At 40.8% G+C, this 17,202-nt stretch overlaps 1 protein-coding gene across 1 annotated transcript; it reads right to left on the bottom strand.

The window, feature by feature from the left end:
- Positions 1-12,454: 12,454 nt before the first annotated feature.
- LOC146681408 (uncharacterized) lies at positions 12,455-16,325 on the bottom strand. Its single transcript, XM_085449510.1, has 4 exons — positions 16,152-16,325; positions 15,566-15,622; positions 15,127-15,219; positions 12,455-12,888 (listed from the first exon to the last, which is right to left on the bottom strand). Exons 1-4 carry the CDS (start codon positions 16,248-16,250, stop codon positions 12,490-12,492), a joined length of 648 nt encoding a protein of 215 aa, XP_085305636.1. The 5' UTR covers positions 16,251-16,325; the 3' UTR covers positions 12,455-12,489.
- Positions 16,326-17,202: the final 877 nt, after the last annotated feature.

Below are 17,202 nucleotides of genomic sequence, written 5' to 3'. Positions count from 1 at the left end.
GTTCACTCCAGATTCCTCAATTTCACTCTTTATTTAAAAATTGAAGTAAATGTATATTCACATCAGAAAGTTGCTTGCTTACAACAAGCTAAGTGGCTGCTAAAATACATTTGACATGCCAAACTGGATGGAAACCTTTTTCCAAGAAAGGACTTTCTTCTCAAGGTGTCTATTCAAATTTACCATAGATACCATAATTTATTTATATAGCACTTTAAAAACAACACATGGCTGACCAAAGTGCTACACAGCAGAAATATAAAAATTAGAATAAGAATAATAAATCTAAAGCATTTTGAGGTTAGTCATTTTCCCAAGGATACTTGGCATACATACTGGGGATGCAGGGATCAAACCACCAATGCTTCTGATCAGTACAGGACAAGCTCTACCTCCAGAGCTACAGTCAACCCAAAAGGTTTCCCGCAGTCTGCAACTTCATAAAAGCTTCCACTGAGCAGTGTCTGAGTCTTATGTAGTTTATCATGCTTGTGCTAAGTCTGTAATTTTGTCATGTTTTCTGTAATAACTTTAACCTTGCTATTACAAACTCTTCTACCAGTGGAATGGGTCAGTTTCTTGTTGCCGTTATTATTCCTCCTAACATATTTTCTTCTTGTCCTCTGTCCCTTTTTGTCTCCTTCACACACTTTTTAATTATTTCCCTGCTGCCACATTTCCCTATAGCCAGCTATCAGATTAAATGGGACGTGTTGAGTAGAATGGGTTTGATGTGCTGCGTGGGACAACATTGTGTGTGTGTGTGTGTGTGTGTGTGTGTGTGTGTGTGTGTGTGTGCACATTTGTGGGTGCACCCCCCTATGTGTATGTGTTTGTACATATTCTATGTGTAGGTCTATACTGTATGTGTGTGCTGGCTGTTCTTCCTCAGTGTATTTGTGTGTGAGGGATGTCCTGGTGCTCCTACTGAGAGTGATGAAAATGTCATTTTATCAGCATTTCCTGGCAAAAGAGCTGAGTGAATACTGATGCATGCTGCTACTCTGTACTCATGGCCTCTTGTGGTGTGTATAAATGGTTGTGAAAGCTGATCTCTGCAGGTGTTGGAAGTCTCTGTGTCCCTGGAACAGACACAGCACTGATGAACTGTCATGTATTTGGTCTAGCCTGTCCAATAAGCAAGACTTTCTTGAAATTCTTGCAGTGATCTTCAACAGTGTATTGTTGTGGCAATAGCATTGACTTTCCAAATACTTGTCAAATATTTTCTTTTTACATTGTCTGCTTTTTCACTCATTTTCAGTCCAGTCTTTGTACCATTGTCAGAGAGCAGGTATTAGCTGAAAACATGACGCATTATTTGCGGTTTTTAAAATGGAAGCAAAGAAATTGGGAAACTGGAGGACAAAAAAGAAAAACAATTAGCAGCCCAAAACTAATGTAGAAATGTATCTGAAATTCAAATCCTTAAGAACTAGGAATAAAAGCAGCAAGAACCCAACACAGTACTTGAGAGCTGCATCTGGACTTTCAGTTTATCCATCAACTGTTATTTAATTAGAAATGGTCACTTTGGCAAGGTGGCTGTAACAAAGCCATTTTTTAGGAAGGGAAAGAGAAATGTGAAAGTTTCAGTTTAAATTGTAGTTGATATGAAGTGAGATACAACAGTGAGTATCTACAGCCATCTGGAAAATATGGTGGAGACTGTTTCAGCCACTGGTCTTTGGGTTCTCACAAAATTGATTAAATATGCATCCATCATGCATTAATCCATCATGCAATACAATCTGAAAGGATTGAATTCATAGTGGTTTCAGTTTTCAGCATTTAAATGATCCAAAACTAACTGTCAGTGCAGTTCAACAATACCTAGGCAAAACAGGAAAATAAACACAGTCACAGTCATAGATTGGCCTCCCCAAAGCCGAGACTTCAACATTATCGCAGCAGTGCAATCATCTTGACAGAGAAGCGAAGAAACGGCACCAACAACCAAAAAATACATGCATTACATAAAGCTACACAAAGAGAGTTGAGGCTATATTAATAATTTACTTTCAAGCTCACCCATACAGAAAAAGAAATAGTAAAAACGTATATGTGATTACTCATGAAAGTAGCCACTTTCATGAGTAAATCATATAAGGCTTACATGATTTACTCATGAAAGTGGCCACTTTCGCATTACTTTCATACATTGTTTTAGTAAGTATCCAAAACATACAAGTTTCATTATATAATTTTTCAAGGGATCTTATATCTGTTTTCACACTTATATGCTTTTCATACAAGTTTCACACAAGACAGATACAAACTTTATAAGATTTATATATATCTTTTCCATATGGGCAGTTTGTCCAATTTTGCCTCATGCACTGTACATATATGTTTGCACATTCATTTAATAAATTGCTGCAGCGATTTCCCATTTTCCTATCAAAATATAAAGCAATGATGGGTGGCTCAGGACCTTTGAGAAGTGTTGTATCCACACTAAGTGAAAGATCAGTAAGAAATTATACCTATGTCAAATAATGCCATGTGCGTTCTTAGCAGTGGCAGGTTAAGCATTAGGCAGAATGTATGTGACCAATATAGCACTGGTTGCAGTGTGATGACATTAGTATATGTAGTTTCCAGTGACACTGGAACCCTAATGGTTTTTGATCATTTGAGAGAAGCATTGATGTATTCTGAAGGCTAGGGAGAGATGCTTTACGCGCTGATTCAGTGAAATGCAGCAACGTTGACTGGCAGAGGCATACAGATAATGACTCAGAATACACACCTGTATGTTACTGAAGATTAAGAACTGACATATTCGTCATTGTCAGTCATCTTAATCTTAACATGATCCAGCATGTTTTTCACTTGCTAAATGAAAACTAAAGGGGGGGGGAAACTATGCAACAACTGAAGACTGATTTATATCATTTGAATAATTACTAAAATAAATTGCAAGTGATAGTGCAAAAAGACATTTAATGTTTGCAGGTTGAAGGGAAAATAGGCAGGGGATCAAATCAGAAACATGACTGTCTTTTGTATTTCCCTTAGTATTAAGACCATTACTGTAAAAAGTCCAATTTTCATAATAATTTAAGAGTCTCAAAGCAGACACTTTTCCTTCCTGAAACTTTGCAAATACACTGCAGTTGCTGTCCATTTTCCCTTGGCATCCTATCCAGATTGCCAATATTGCTGAATCAAGCATTAAAAGCCGCTTTAGATTCCCTAATGAGCATCAGCAGCACTCCTCTCATCTATACAGTCACAGACACACACACACACAAGAAATGCAAACACAAACACATGACCGTTAAGGAGGTGAGCATATTGATTGATTAATTCCTGTCTGTGTGACCCTGAGGTCTGAGTCAATATGCAGCTGATCATCTGGACTGGACCAGTTCTGGACTCGGTCTCTGCTGCTCATAAACCCCCAGTGAAAACACCAGATCGCACAGACATGAGTGAGCCATTACAACGCCAGCCTAGTCCCCTGATTTGATTTTAATAGGGTCATTATCTTACAGAGTATTTCACTTTAAAAGTAGGAGCAACATCATTTCTTTCAAATGCTCCACTGTTGAGAAAAAGCCTCCAGCAGTTGTTGAGAAATATCGGGTTTCGTTTCTGGAGTCACCCTGTAAATTAATAAACTAGAACTTTACTAATGTCAGATCTCCATCACGATATGTTTGGGCCTGGAGACATGTAATAAGCAGCCTGTTTCTGTGTCAACATAACATGTACAACACAGTAGCGATGAACAGAGGTTTGTGAAACACCACAGAGAAATAAATGTATCTTAAATGAAGGCCAACGGTGTGTGTGCATATGTGTGTCTGTGTGTGTAAGCCCCCAGCAACAGCAACATTGTAGTATAATGATACAATACTCTGTCTCAGCGGGTGCATGGGCCAGGAAGAGAGCCTGATGGAAGAGTAGGGTGAGGAAGGAGGCAGAATAGTACGTATGTTTGTGTGTGTTTAAGTCCAGGGAAGGGTGCATGTAGGGTGAGAGGGCTGGTTATGGGAGCAGAGGAGAGTGGTGGTGGGGAGGCTCTGATATCTGAACAGCTGTCAGCAATTTGGCTTCGCTGCTTGTCCAGCTTTGAACAAATCTGCTTCAGCTGCTGAAATGCAAAGTGTGTGTGTGTGTGTGTGTGTGTGTGTATGTGTGTGTGTCTGTCTGTCTGTGTGTGTTCATGGCAGGGTCTTACAAACAGGAAATATAAAACGTGCTCCAAAAGTAAATTCAAGGTTACCATATATAGAAATAGGTTTTATCTCCTCATGCACCTGCTACAGCAACTTCTAATGACAGTCAACATGCTTCTAATGCTGCTTTCATTCGGCTTACAATCACATTTTATTTGTTTCAGTACATTTCAGTGATAAAATCAGGTATCCTGTTAAAATGCAAACTTTAAAGAAGAGGGCAGAGTAAATTTTGAAGGAAAATTAATCAAGCGATTTTAGTATATCGATCAGTGGGTAACCAAGCTTGAACGCTCAAGCTCAACTAATAAAGCTTTGATCTCAAAACTCCCACATGCATTTCAAATTCCTGTCGATGAAATAGCTTGTCCATGTCCCACCCTAGTTGAACTTCAAATGTGCTGTATTGGATGCTCAAATATCTTCTACGGGCCATTGTTACTAATGGTCCATAAAAAGAACACATCTGTAAATGAAGTCTGATCAAATAGAATTCCATGAAAAATTTGCTGATTTCTCACGTGGTTCATAAACTTTTTAAATAAATTTGTCTTCATCGATTTGCCCTTGATTCAGGATTTGAACAAATTCAGAGTGAGGAAATGAGCAGGAAACATCACTACAGACCAATCACATCATGGACAAAATCTGCTCAGCTCCTTTCCTCTGGTAGGCGCCACAGAGCATTGTATGCCAAAACAAGCAGACAACTGTACTTTTTTTCCCCACAGGCTACACTTATGACACTCACAAAGTGTCTGTACTCAAAATCCACCATATCTGCTGATGAATCAAATAATGCTTTCTAGTTATTCAACCCTTATTTATTCGATGATTTTATTCCAAAATGTTTGCGCACTATAAGTATGCAACCCGATATCATGGCAAAGCGTGTAGCTGACATCCAGGTCCACCGAGTCCATTTCACTGAGTGAAATAGGTATTCCAGGGTCCTTAATCACCAGAAACGATTAATCTAATATGTATTTACATGTAAATGTGTTAGAAATGTCTCTTTAAATTCTTCCTCAAGATTATTTTCATTTGGCTTTAAATAAAATATCTCCTTCTGCTGGTATTGCAGATTTCTGTGAAATGTACACGGTGGACTGGTGTGCTTGTTACACGCTTCGCCATGATACTTGGTGAAAATATGCTATACATGTTATCATTATCTGTGTCATATTGGTGCCATGTTGTCTACTATGTTATGCATACTGAGACAAAGATATAGCCCGAGCCCAATTCCTGGTAAGTGTACACATACTTGGTCATTAAAGCTGGTCCTGATTCTGATTGTCTCACCAATTAGATCATATTTTCTTCAAAAGAGTGTCATGTTTTTTTTTTAAATTTGATTTGTTTTTAAGAATATACACTGAACAAAAATATAAACGCAACACCTTTGTTACTGCTCCCATTCCCCATGGGATGGACGTAGAGACCTAAAATTCATTCCAGATACACAATATAACCATCCCTCCCAAACAGTGGTCACAAATCAGTCCAAATGTGTGGTAGTGGGCACATCTGCTATATTGAGATAATCCATCCCACCTCACAGGTGTGCCACATCAGGATGCTGATCTGACATCATGAGTAGTGCACAGGTGTACCTCAGACTGCCCACAACAAAAGGCCACCCTGGAAGTTTACAGTTTTTTGTTCTATTGTGGGTCTGGGGACCCAGAACCGGTCAGTATCTGGTGTGACCACCATTTGCCTCATGCAATGCAACACATCGTCGCATGGAGTCTATCAGATTGTCAATTGTGGCCTGTGGAATGTTGGTCCACTCCACTTCAATGGCTGTGCGAGGTTGTTGGATATTCGTGGGAACTGGTACACGCTGTCGTATACGCCGGTCAAGCACATCCCGAACATGCTCAATGGGTGACATGTCCGGTGAGTATGCTGGCCATGCAAGAACTGGGACATTCTCAGCTGCCATCTGCCCTGAACAATGTGAACCATGATTCATCCGTGAAGCGCACACCTCTCCAACGTGCCAGACGCAATCGAATGTGAGCATTTGCCCACGCAAGTCTGTTACGGCGACGAGCTGGAGTCAGGTCAAGACCCCGATGAGGACGACGGGCATGCAGTTGAGCGTCCCTGAGATGGTTTCTGACAGTTTGTGCAGAAATTGTTTGGTTGTGCAAACCAATTGTTCCAGCAGCTGTCTGGGTGGCTGGTCTCAGACGATCTTGGAGGTGAACCTGCTGGATGTGGAGGTCCTGGGCTGGTGTGGTTACACGAGGTCTGCGGTTGTGAGGCCGGTTGGATGTGCTGCCATATTCTCTGAAACGCCTGTGGAGACGGCTTATGGTTGAGAAATGAACATTCAATGCACGGGCGACAGATCTGGTTGACATTCCTGCTGTCAGCATGCCAATTGCACGCTCCCTCATTGCTTGTGGCATCTGTGGCATTTTGCTGTGAGACAAAACTGCACATTCCAGGGTGGCCTTTTGTTGTGGGCAGTCTGAGGTACACCTGTGCACTACTCATGATGTCAGATCAGCATCCTGATGTGGCACACCTGTGAGGTGGGATGGATTATCTCAATATAGCAGATGTGCCCACTACCACACATTTAGACTGATTTGTGACCACTGTTTGGGAGGGATGGTTATATTGTGTATCTGGAATGAATTTTAGGTCTCTACGTCCATCCCATGGGGAATGGGAGCAAAAACAAAAGTGTTGCGTTTATATTTTTGTTCAGTGTAAACTATAACTAATTAAGCTGGTTAGGCTTTAGTGGTTTGGCTCAATATGCTTTATAGGGATCTGTAATCAATAAGCTACAACTTGTTGATTACATAGTGTCCTTGGATTCTAAAAGCTCATGGAGTCCAGCTTCAGAGCACTAAATGGCAAAAACCAAAATAATAAACGCTTTAGAAGTCCACAAACCAATGGACAACTATTTCAGTCAATACTGTCTCCCACCTTTTTTGAAAAGTGTCACAACACAAGGAAATATTTCTCATGAAACAGTCTCATTTTGAAAATTCATATGATTTCTATCTTCTATTGTGAATAAAACATGGGTTTATGATAATTGGAAGTCATTGCATTCAGTTTTTATTAACATTTTACACAGTCTCCTAACCTCTTTGGAACTGAGGTTGTAAAACTGATCTTCTGCATATGTGTTTATAGTGATAGAGATTACGAATAAGGGTCTCACCATAACTATGTACTGACTAACAGTGATGCAGCCATTTTTTTTGATAACTGTGTTACTGTGACAGCCCTAACCATGGTGGAACATTAGTGTTTCTCTCTAAATCATGGTGGCATGTAGTGAATCTGGTCAACATCTACCGTGTCTGTTAAAACACACAACTTCATCGGAATGTATTGCTCCTGCACTAAGTGCAGATTTCTATCTGTCCCCAGACAAAGGACATCGAGCAAAGGTCCAGACTCACAACTTGGAGCATCTCTAAGTTCTAAATTGGTCTGGCAATTTCCCCTGTCGCATGTTGAGTGATAATAGTGAGGTCAGCCTCTGGTCAGCCAAATAGTAATGGGAGAATAGAGACGTTCCAATCTGTTTTACTGTTCCACCCCTATCAGCAAGTTTCCACCATTTCAGCGAGACAGAGAATAAGTAAGACAGAGCTGGGGAGAGAGAGAGTGAGAGATGGAGAGGAATGGGTGGTCTTCTCTGCACAATGGACAGTCGGCTCATTAAAATTAATTGTTTGGTAAAACGTTGAAAGTTTTGGCTGAGAGGATTCTCCATTCAATTTGTAATTTGGACAGTTTCCAGTTTGTCTTTCCACTCCGCCAATCGATTATGATGACACTTTCAACTGCAAAGAGCCTGAGGTGTATCACTCAAACCAGGCCCATCCTGAGCCTACTGTGTGCAACTGCATGCAAGCGTGTGTGTGTGTAAATGTGTGTGTTTGAGGCACACCAGTAGAGCTGAGGGCTGCTGCCTCAGTGGTAATGAATGTCAAGAGGCGTGCATTAATAAATTAGCCATGCATGTATTTTACCTTATTAATGGTCTCAGAGGCAAATCACAACCTCTTTAATGCATTTCACTTAGTGTAGCTTATGGGTGCATTTCATAAAACATGGCAGCTTTTTAGACACTTACTCTGGGTACAAATTTATCACCCTCTCTGCTTCCCTTCATTCCGCTCTCTTCTCCCTTTTTCATTTCCCCATGTAGCCTTCCCATGTATCTGCTGCTCAGTGCTTTTTACCAGATTAGATAACTTTCTGAATGAAATGTGTTCCATTTAAGATTTAATCTGTCAATATTTTCATTAGGGAAAAGAGAAGCTGAGACCACAAATTATGCTGCGATCTGCTAAGAAAACGGAGAAGATGAGAAGACACCAAAGTCACACATACCACTAATGATGTACGATGCATCAATTCGTCATCTCATCCTTTAATGAATAAACAAATCATCACTTACTGAACTGTGTTTTCTGTCTGTGTATATTGATAGATTCACTATATATATATATATATATATATATATATATATATATATATATATGTGTGTGTGTGTGTGTGTGTGTGTGTGTGCGCATTTGCTACACAATGTTATGGCACAACTGAGTTCATTGGATTCATTTGACTTTGTATTTTTGGTTAGAAACAATGCTTTTTAAAAGGACCGTTTTTAAAATATTGGTCCTGTTGGAGGTTACATCACAGATTCAAAATAAACACATTTTCTGTTTGGAAGAATATATTTCTGTTCAACAGCAGTGACCATCTTTTGTTTTGTAGAAATAAAAGGCATCTTCAGTCTTGGTTTCAAAGTAAAGTATTTACTGAATATCAAATTTCACATAGACTGACCAGCCCTATATCCTGGCGAGGACTCAAGAAAAATGGGAAAAGATAGAAGAAGAAGAAGAAGAAGAAGAAGAAGAAGAAGAGAAAAGGAGAACACAGCTCTTTTTTTCTTCTACCTCTTTCAGTTTGTCCGTTTAGTGATCACCAGACTGGATCATCTGCCTCCATCTCACTCTGTCTCTAGCATCCTCATCTGTCACACCAGCCCTCTTCATATCCTCCTTCACTAAACCCACAAACTTTGTCTGCTATGCCTCCTCTCCACATGCCCAAGCCATTTCAGCCTTTCCTCTCTAACTTTGTCTCTAAATCACTCAACCTGAGCTGTCTCACTGATGTACTCATTTCTAATCCAGTCTGCTTTGATCCCTCCCAACGAAATTCTTAACATCAACTCTGCTTCATGTCTCTTTATTAGTTTCATTGTCTCCAAACCATACAACATGGAAGGTCTCACTGTCATTTTATAAACCTTTCCTTTCAGTCTTGTTGACATTCCTCACCCCTGACACTCATCTCCACCCACCCCACCCTACTTGAATTCTTCTCTTCATTGCTGGGATGGTTAAACCACACAGACATAAACTCATCCATCTTCACTGCGTCTGCATCTTGCGTCTTCACCATTTCACCCTCTTATCTCTTATTTTTTCTTTCTCATTCTGTCTTGTTCAGCTGACTTTTGTTTCTCTCCTATCAGATTGAAAACAAGAAGGGACTCAGAGTCACCTGATGTAATCCCACCCCCACCTTGACACCATCTGTCACCCCTACCACACAACAACACTGTCATGATATCCTCATACATGTCTGTCACTTTGTGTTCAAAATGTTCATACAGTGCCACATTTCCTCTCTTGGTACTAGAGATGGGAACTGTTAAGAATTTAGCAACTCCAATTCCATTATTCATATCACTGATCGGTTCAATTCTTTATCAATTCTCATTAGCTCCGCCGCTTTGAGAGTCTCTGCCATCGCTAAGCAGTACATCAAAGACATTACATTCATGTAAATTAATTGCATGCTGTGTGGTCAAATGTTTGTGCAAATGATGAGATCAATGTTGGGGCCATTACACATGTTACACAGAACACTTTCTTAAAAGCAATACAATATGTTAATTACTTACTCCAAATAATGCATTACACGTTTCTCCATAAAATGACTTGAAACAAAAGCTTAACAATCCAATCAGAGAACAGATGGGTTTGGCTGTTGGAGGGGTGCTTTACAGAGCTTCAGTTACGGAGCTTAAATTTGTGATTGACATGATTAGCTGAAAGGGAGAAAAATCAAACACAAATCTTTTTTACACACACACAAGTTCTCATCTGTAGATGCACAAACATAAAATTTTGGTTTACAAGGTTACAAAACTCAGTTCACAAATACGCATTTGATTTCCAAGTACAGTGGTCCCTCGCTATAATGCAGTTCACTTTTCGCAGCCTTGCTGATTCGCTGATTTTTTTGTGTGCAATTTACCATGTTTTTTTTTTTACAACGCATTGTGTTCTGCGTCCTGATTGGCTGTAGCCAAATTTACATAAAGTAGCAGTGTGACTCTGAAGTGCTGTACTGTATGTCTGTAAGTTTTCTCCCCAATAAACACAACAATGTGTCACGGTTCTGGGTCAGTTTCGAACCAGTATTTTGAGTTTTGATTATTAGAATTCTATGTTTCTGTTTTTTCATGTTTAAGGATTTGTTCTCGGTTGTATCTCACGTTTAGTTTAGTTCAGGTTCCATGTGTCATTCTGTCTGTCTCTCAGTGTCAGGTCTGCGTCTTGGTGTAGTGTTCTCATTTCCTGTTTTATTGTGAAGGTCTGGGTCTCATGTGAGTGTGTTCAGTTTTACCTCTGTCTCGTCTTGTTGATTATTCCCAGCTGTGTCCACCACCTGTGTGTAATTCCCCTGTGTTTCTCTGTGTGTATTTAAGTCGTGTCCTCTGTCATTGTAGTTGCTGGTCTGTCTGTGTATCCACCATGTCGCACCCATGTGTTCTCCCTGCTGTCCATCGTCATTCTCCTCTACTCGGTCTCATTCAGGTTTGTGCTCTGCAGTTTAGTTGTTTTCCAGTCTAGTTTAGTTCGAGCTCCATTTGCTGTTTGTCCATATTTATTTCGTGTTCAATAAACCACCTTCGCATCTTCACAACTGCCTGCGATTGGATCCTCATTTATTATTTTCACACGGCTTATCTCACTCGCCGTGACAGTACGGACCAGCCAGATATGGATCCAGCGGCATTCACCCCACCCACGGAGCTTCGGGACCGCATAACAAACTCTGCTTCAAAATTAATCAACCTGTGGCTAGAGCATGAGGGAGAAGCATTTCTCTACCTTCTGGAAGCCAGGCTACAACAGCTTATTTCCTCCGATTATCCCTGGCTATTGGACTCACTGCACCCTCTGGTATAAAACTTCATTCTCCACGAACTTCACCTCCACCCTCCAGCCGCTACTGCTTCCCAACCCAGCCCCCCGGTGAAGGTTTTACCCGGCCAGCCGGAGCAGTCGCCTGGCCCGCCGGTGCAGTCGGCAGGGAGGAAGCGACGTTCGCGTCACCGGCGCGGCACCCCACAGCCGGACTTCAGGATGTCAAAACAGTCGGCTGTGGTGGGTGAAACAGACACTCCTTATGTTCCTTCTGACCCAGATACTAGGTCTATTTCTTCTGGAGCTATTTTTTGTGTCTCCTCTAAAATTAATAAGGATTTCTCTGTCTCACCCATGACCATTGCTCCTAAGACTACCTTTGTTGAGCCGACTTTTCGTGCTAATGACTATGTTCACGCTGTTGTTTCCATGCCCGGAGTAGCTGAGCCTAGCACTACGAACATAGGGAATTTAAGTGTCTGGGAAGCTTTCTTGTCTCCGTCAGTTCCTTCAGGGAAAGCAATAAACCTTTCTGAAACTGGTTTTTCTGGCCATATTGTCCCATCCTCACTTTCACCTCAGTCAGCAGCCCAGCTGCCCTCAGTTCAGTCAGCAGCCCAGCTGCCCTCAGTTCAGTCAGCAGCCCAGCTGCCCTCAGTTCAGTCAGCAGCCCAGCTGCCCTCAGTTCAGTCAGACACTCCACAATTTATTACACCTCCACTACAACCGTCTCCGCTACTGGTAGGTCAGTCTGTAGCCGCTTCGCTGCCTATAGCTCTGTTGCCACCAGTTCAGCTGTCTGCCCACTCATTTACCCAGCCATCATCCTCACAGCCTCATTACAAGCAGGGAACACACTTCACACAAACTTTAGCTGGTTCACTTAAGCTGGCCATCTCAGAGACAGTTGCTCCCTCTAGGGCCTCCCCAGAGGCTGGGTGTCAGTCACCAGCCAACTCTGCTAAAGAGGGCATTACACAAACTTTAAAACACACCAATACCCTCAGAACACAGGTCATGGGAGAAATTAAACAGATTCCTTAAAAATGTGCAAATAACAGCATTTAAGACACGGCAAAACATTAACTCAGAAGACTTAAGAACAGCGCTTTAAAATTTAGTAAAACACAATGAAGTAGTACCAGAAATGCAGGAATAAGGTTTTTGTGAAACTCACTCACGAATGGTCTATCAAGTCTGCTCTGGAAAATACCAAACTTAAGATTCATTACTTTAGAGCTGGCTTTTTGTCCATCAAGCTCAAGGCATAGCTTTTGAAATACCTCAAAGGTAAATTTCAGCTGCTTGGGATAGGTAAGGTTCAGAGCGTAGATTACTCCCATCATCAAAGCACAGGATCTGGCAACATCAATCCTCTCCAGGATCTTGGATCCCTCAACGATGATGGTTGCAGGCCCATGACCAATGATAGCAATCTTCATGATTTGCATTGCAAGGTCTGCGTTGAGCTCCTCCTCATCCTTGTAGGAGAAATTAAATGTTAGGATGTATAAAATACATAGCTCAAGCACTTCAGGATGACGTGCATAAGGGAATGAACTACTACAGGTAGGAAAATAAGCTAAAACAGGTTGTCTTTTGTGTTTTTCAGTGATTTTACTTTGTCATTCTGTAATTTTTAAAAGCTAAATTAAACCATAATCCAACGTTTAAAATAAAAAATGTCTTGTTTTTCACAGTTTTGTTTTTCCACTTTGAAAAGAAAATCTAATAAATCATTTTTAAGGGTTATTCCACTTCTAAGTGAAATTTTATCTATTGACATATTGCCACAGTTAGAAAGTGAGAAACAAGCCTTTTGTAAACAGCATACTAATTCTCCTGATCCGAAAGCAATCCATTTGCTTTAGCAGAGCGTAAACAATGGAAGTGAATAGCAGGTGCTAGCATGTTGTGTGCAAAAGTGATTAAAATGACTAACAAAAATGAAAACAGTAATGAAAACAAATATTTCTTGGGAGCTCAGTAATCATGTTCACGGCAAATGAAAAGTGCAAAAGTAACACGGAAGATTTGCAGAAGCTGATTTAGACTTGAGACTACATTGCAGTTACGACAAACACCGCTGTAAACATCCACTGCATGGTGCATGGATATAACGCAACAGTTGAAAAAGTCTCCAGCTTCCATAAACAAACACACACAGCCACTACTATACAAGCAGCTGCAGTAACAATGGATGGGTCGTTGATTTGTTGAAGAAATATTGCACAAATAGCATGTTGGTTTATAGACACTGGTCGGCAGTGGCTTCAACTGCTGTGTTATAACCATGTGGAGGCTTACAGCAGTGCTCTGTCGTAATGTAGTCCCAAGTCTAAATCGGCTCCTGAAAATCCTTCATGTCAATTCATACTTTTCATTTGCAGTCAGCATGATTGTTGAGCTCCCCAGGAATACTTGGTATCATTATTGAGTGATTTTAATCACTTTTGAACACAAAATGCTGGTACCTGCCATTCACTTCCATTGTTTATGCTCTGCTGCCAGATCAGGAAAATGACTGCGCTGGCTACAAAATTTTTTATCCTGTGTGTTTATGTTGCACCTTATCACGGAAACAGGTTTCTATTCAGCAAATTATGTTCAATGACAATGGCAATAAACATCTTCGGATTGTAATTCTGAAATGCTTTTTTCTCACTTATACATGGCAATAGACATATCTTCACTTAGGGTTGGAATGTCCCTTAACTCATTCAGTGCCAGCCACTCTCAGATTTCATACTCCCCTCAGTGCCAGAGATATTTAGGTTTTTCACTGATTTTGAAGGCTCACAGAATATTTTGTTTTATGACTATGTGAATTCTGAAACCACCATGACAAAAATGAGTCTCTCTTCTTTCAGCAGCAAAAAAAAATGTTTCTACCTCTGTTATTTAGAAATCTGCAGTAGAAAAGAGAAACTTTCATGACAAAACACCTGTTTCTGGATCAAAAGCGCTTTGTGTAAATAGGTTTTTCTAGCAGATCAGTGACTTTGATGTAAATATTTCGTGTTTCAATGATTCATGCAACATCTCAACTATGTTTTACTACTATGAAGTAAAAAAATCACCTGTAAAAATGTACTTTTGGCAGATTATTTTGTGTATAAAAATAGTTGTTTATAGACAATTTCAACATTTGAAAAATATATAAGAAAAAAGCGACTAATTTATGATTCAGAGAGTCTGTGTGTGTGTGTTACTCCCGCATGTGCACAAGTGAGTGCGCGACTTAGTCTGTTCACCCCCCACCCGGCTATCAGTTCTGTGTTCTGTGTGTTTTATGCAGCAAATCGTTCATTATTCTGGTCCCTGCTGCCTTCAGAAGTTTCTAACAGGAGATAAATCCGGTTCATGTTCACTGGAATCGCTAGAAAAACCATGACGTCAGGCTGCGGGCCTCAAGCTCGAAATGACGAGCTGGATCAAAAATCGCGCCACAATACTCGTTCTCAGTAGAGCCGACTGTCACGCTGGTGGGATTTTATCCATGTAATCAACTCCACCACCTTCTCAATTCAATAAAAAGCTCAAGAGGCGTCTATGGCACTGAGCGTTCGGATTCATTTTGACGTCTAAAGACGTCTATGGCACTGAATGACTTAAATACTCAACCCTGAACAGAAAATCCAATGAACAAAACACAAAGACCCAACAGAGACATGCATTCAAAACTAAACAAAAAATTAAAAACCAACTCAAGTACTTACACTGTATTGTTTGAAAAGATCCTCCTCCTTCTCTCCAAGATAGACTATAAGGCAGCGAATAGCAATTTCTCTGCGCTTTTCAACTGTGTTGTCCTGATTGATAGAAAAAAATAGAAGGTGTTCAAAATACTCTTTTTCAGTGGAAAATGTGCCCACATTACAGAACTGGCAACAGAAACTGAGTATTTCAGAGGTTCTCATTGTTGAGTGAGTTGAGTGTTTCCTTGATATGTGTGATTTTAGGCTACCCCATGACTTAAATGAACAAAAACAATCTAGGTAAGGACATGGCAGAGGCTGTATACTGGGGATATGGCGTAACCTATAATGTTTCATCAGCTCTTCCTTAGTGGAGGTTGCAAATTTACAGATTTTACAAGGTCAATCCATACCTCATGATTCTGAATTACTCAATTCAAGCTTACTTGTTAAAGCTTACTTCAGAAGGTCCCTTGGTATTCGATACCAGGAGAAGATGATGGTTTGAGCCTTTGTCCTGGCAAGAAACACAGCAAAGTAACTGAATATTTCGGTGAGATTCTTAGCGGTCAACAGACACACCGGACTAATGGCGACCGCACTTCCTGCGCAGAAGCCAATGGGGTTGAACTTCACCCCGTAACGTTACGAAAATTTAGGAGCGTTTCTTAACAATTACTAACATAAAATGCTTCCCTTCAAAAAATAAATTTCACATTTCAAAAATAAAATCACAGTGAACACAACTTAGCTTGGCTAGCTACGTTAGCATAGTAGTTTGCGCCGGGGCTAACAACGTCCGCTATCTTTTAAAAATTATAAGACAATTACAGTGGTCTGCATTAGAGTAACATCAGTGTTAAATTTTCCAAAAAGAGCCCAACAATTTATGCTATCGCGGAATTAGCTGCTGTGTGTATATTAAAACACACAAACGCGGGGGCAAGCTAAGATGTATGTTATGTATGTTACGTCGTTGTTTTACAGTAAACTAACAAAATCCAGAGCAACTGCAGATATGTGTAATTTCGCATAAAATTACTCACCGTTCGCGACGAACACAGCTCTTGATAAACCTTGAACACGTGCTGTTGAATATGTCCGCTTGTGTAGAAGAAGGGAACTGTGAGCTGTTTACACGTCATCAAGTTGTATTTTACATCGACAGAACTTAAAATTATATTGTTTTTTGATTAAAAGAAGATTTTAAATTCAGACAAATCACGATTATATATTGAGTAAAGAGGCATAATTTATGAGTCACCCGAACTCAATAAAATAAAAATTTCAATTAGGAAGTCTAACAGTATTTATGAACTTGATTTTTCATTTCACAACAACATATATATGTAAGTAATGACTAAAGGTCCCATTAATTACTTTTTAGAGTGTAGAGGTCAAGATGCCAGCACCAGCAGCTCTACTAGAGGACTTTACTGAGCAGTCTCAGCCATCATCCCTTGCTGAGAGCTCCATTGAGTTCACCCCTCTGCCCCTGTCCTCTGCTAGAGGACCAGAGGGACCCATTCAGCCGTCTATCTCAGCTGGAGGGCCGGAGGAGCCCGTCCAGCCTCACACCACGTCAGCTGGAGGGCCCGAGTTGCCCGTCCAGCCTCAAGCCAAGTCAGCTGGTGGGTCCGAGGAGCCCACCCAGCACCACGCCTCATCTGCTGGGGGTCCTGGAGGACCCATCAAGCACATCCTCATGTCTGCTGACGGTCTGGGGAAGTTTGTTCAGCCATCACCTGCTGAATCATCCCCTGTGACTTCTACACTGTTGCCTGCATCTACATCATCGCTGTGTGTATTTAAGTCGTGTCCTCTGTCATTGTAGTTGCTGGTCCGTCTGTGTATCCACCATGTCTCACCCATGTGTTCTCCCTGCTGTCCATCGTCATTCTCCTCTGCTCGTTCTCATTCAGGTTTGTGCTCTGTAGTTTAGTTGTTTTCCAGTCTAGTTTAGTTCGAGCTCCATTTGCTGTTTGTCCATATTTATTTCGTGTTCAATAAACCACCTTCGCATCTTCACGACTGCCTGCGATTGGATCCTCATTTATTATTTTCACACGGCTTATCTCACTCGCCGTGACACAATGT

The sequence above is a fragment of the Copadichromis virginalis genome, linkage group LG23, assembly GCF_057382275.1.
Source record: "Copadichromis virginalis isolate Kocher_CV1m ecotype Utaka linkage group LG23, C_Virginalis_male_GT1.1, whole genome shotgun sequence".
NCBI lineage: Eukaryota > Metazoa > Chordata > Actinopteri > Cichliformes > Cichlidae > Copadichromis > Copadichromis virginalis.
This window is presented reverse-complemented; position numbering and strand designations above follow the sequence as displayed.

Bases quoted from the DNA above. Each gene is read 5' to 3' on its own strand.
- LOC146681408 (XM_085449510.1), bottom strand. From the start codon at position 16,250: ATGACGTGTAAACAGCTCACAGTTCCCTTCTTCTACACAAGCGGACAT. The intron at 15,623-16,151 runs GTGAGTAATTTT...GTTTCTTGCCAG, and splicing joins AGCTGTGTTCGTCGCGAACG to GACAAAGGCTCAAACCATCA. The intron at 12,889-15,126 runs GTAAGTACTTGA...TTCTCCTACAAG, and splicing joins ATCTTTTCAAACAATACAGT to GATGAGGAGGAGCTCAACGC.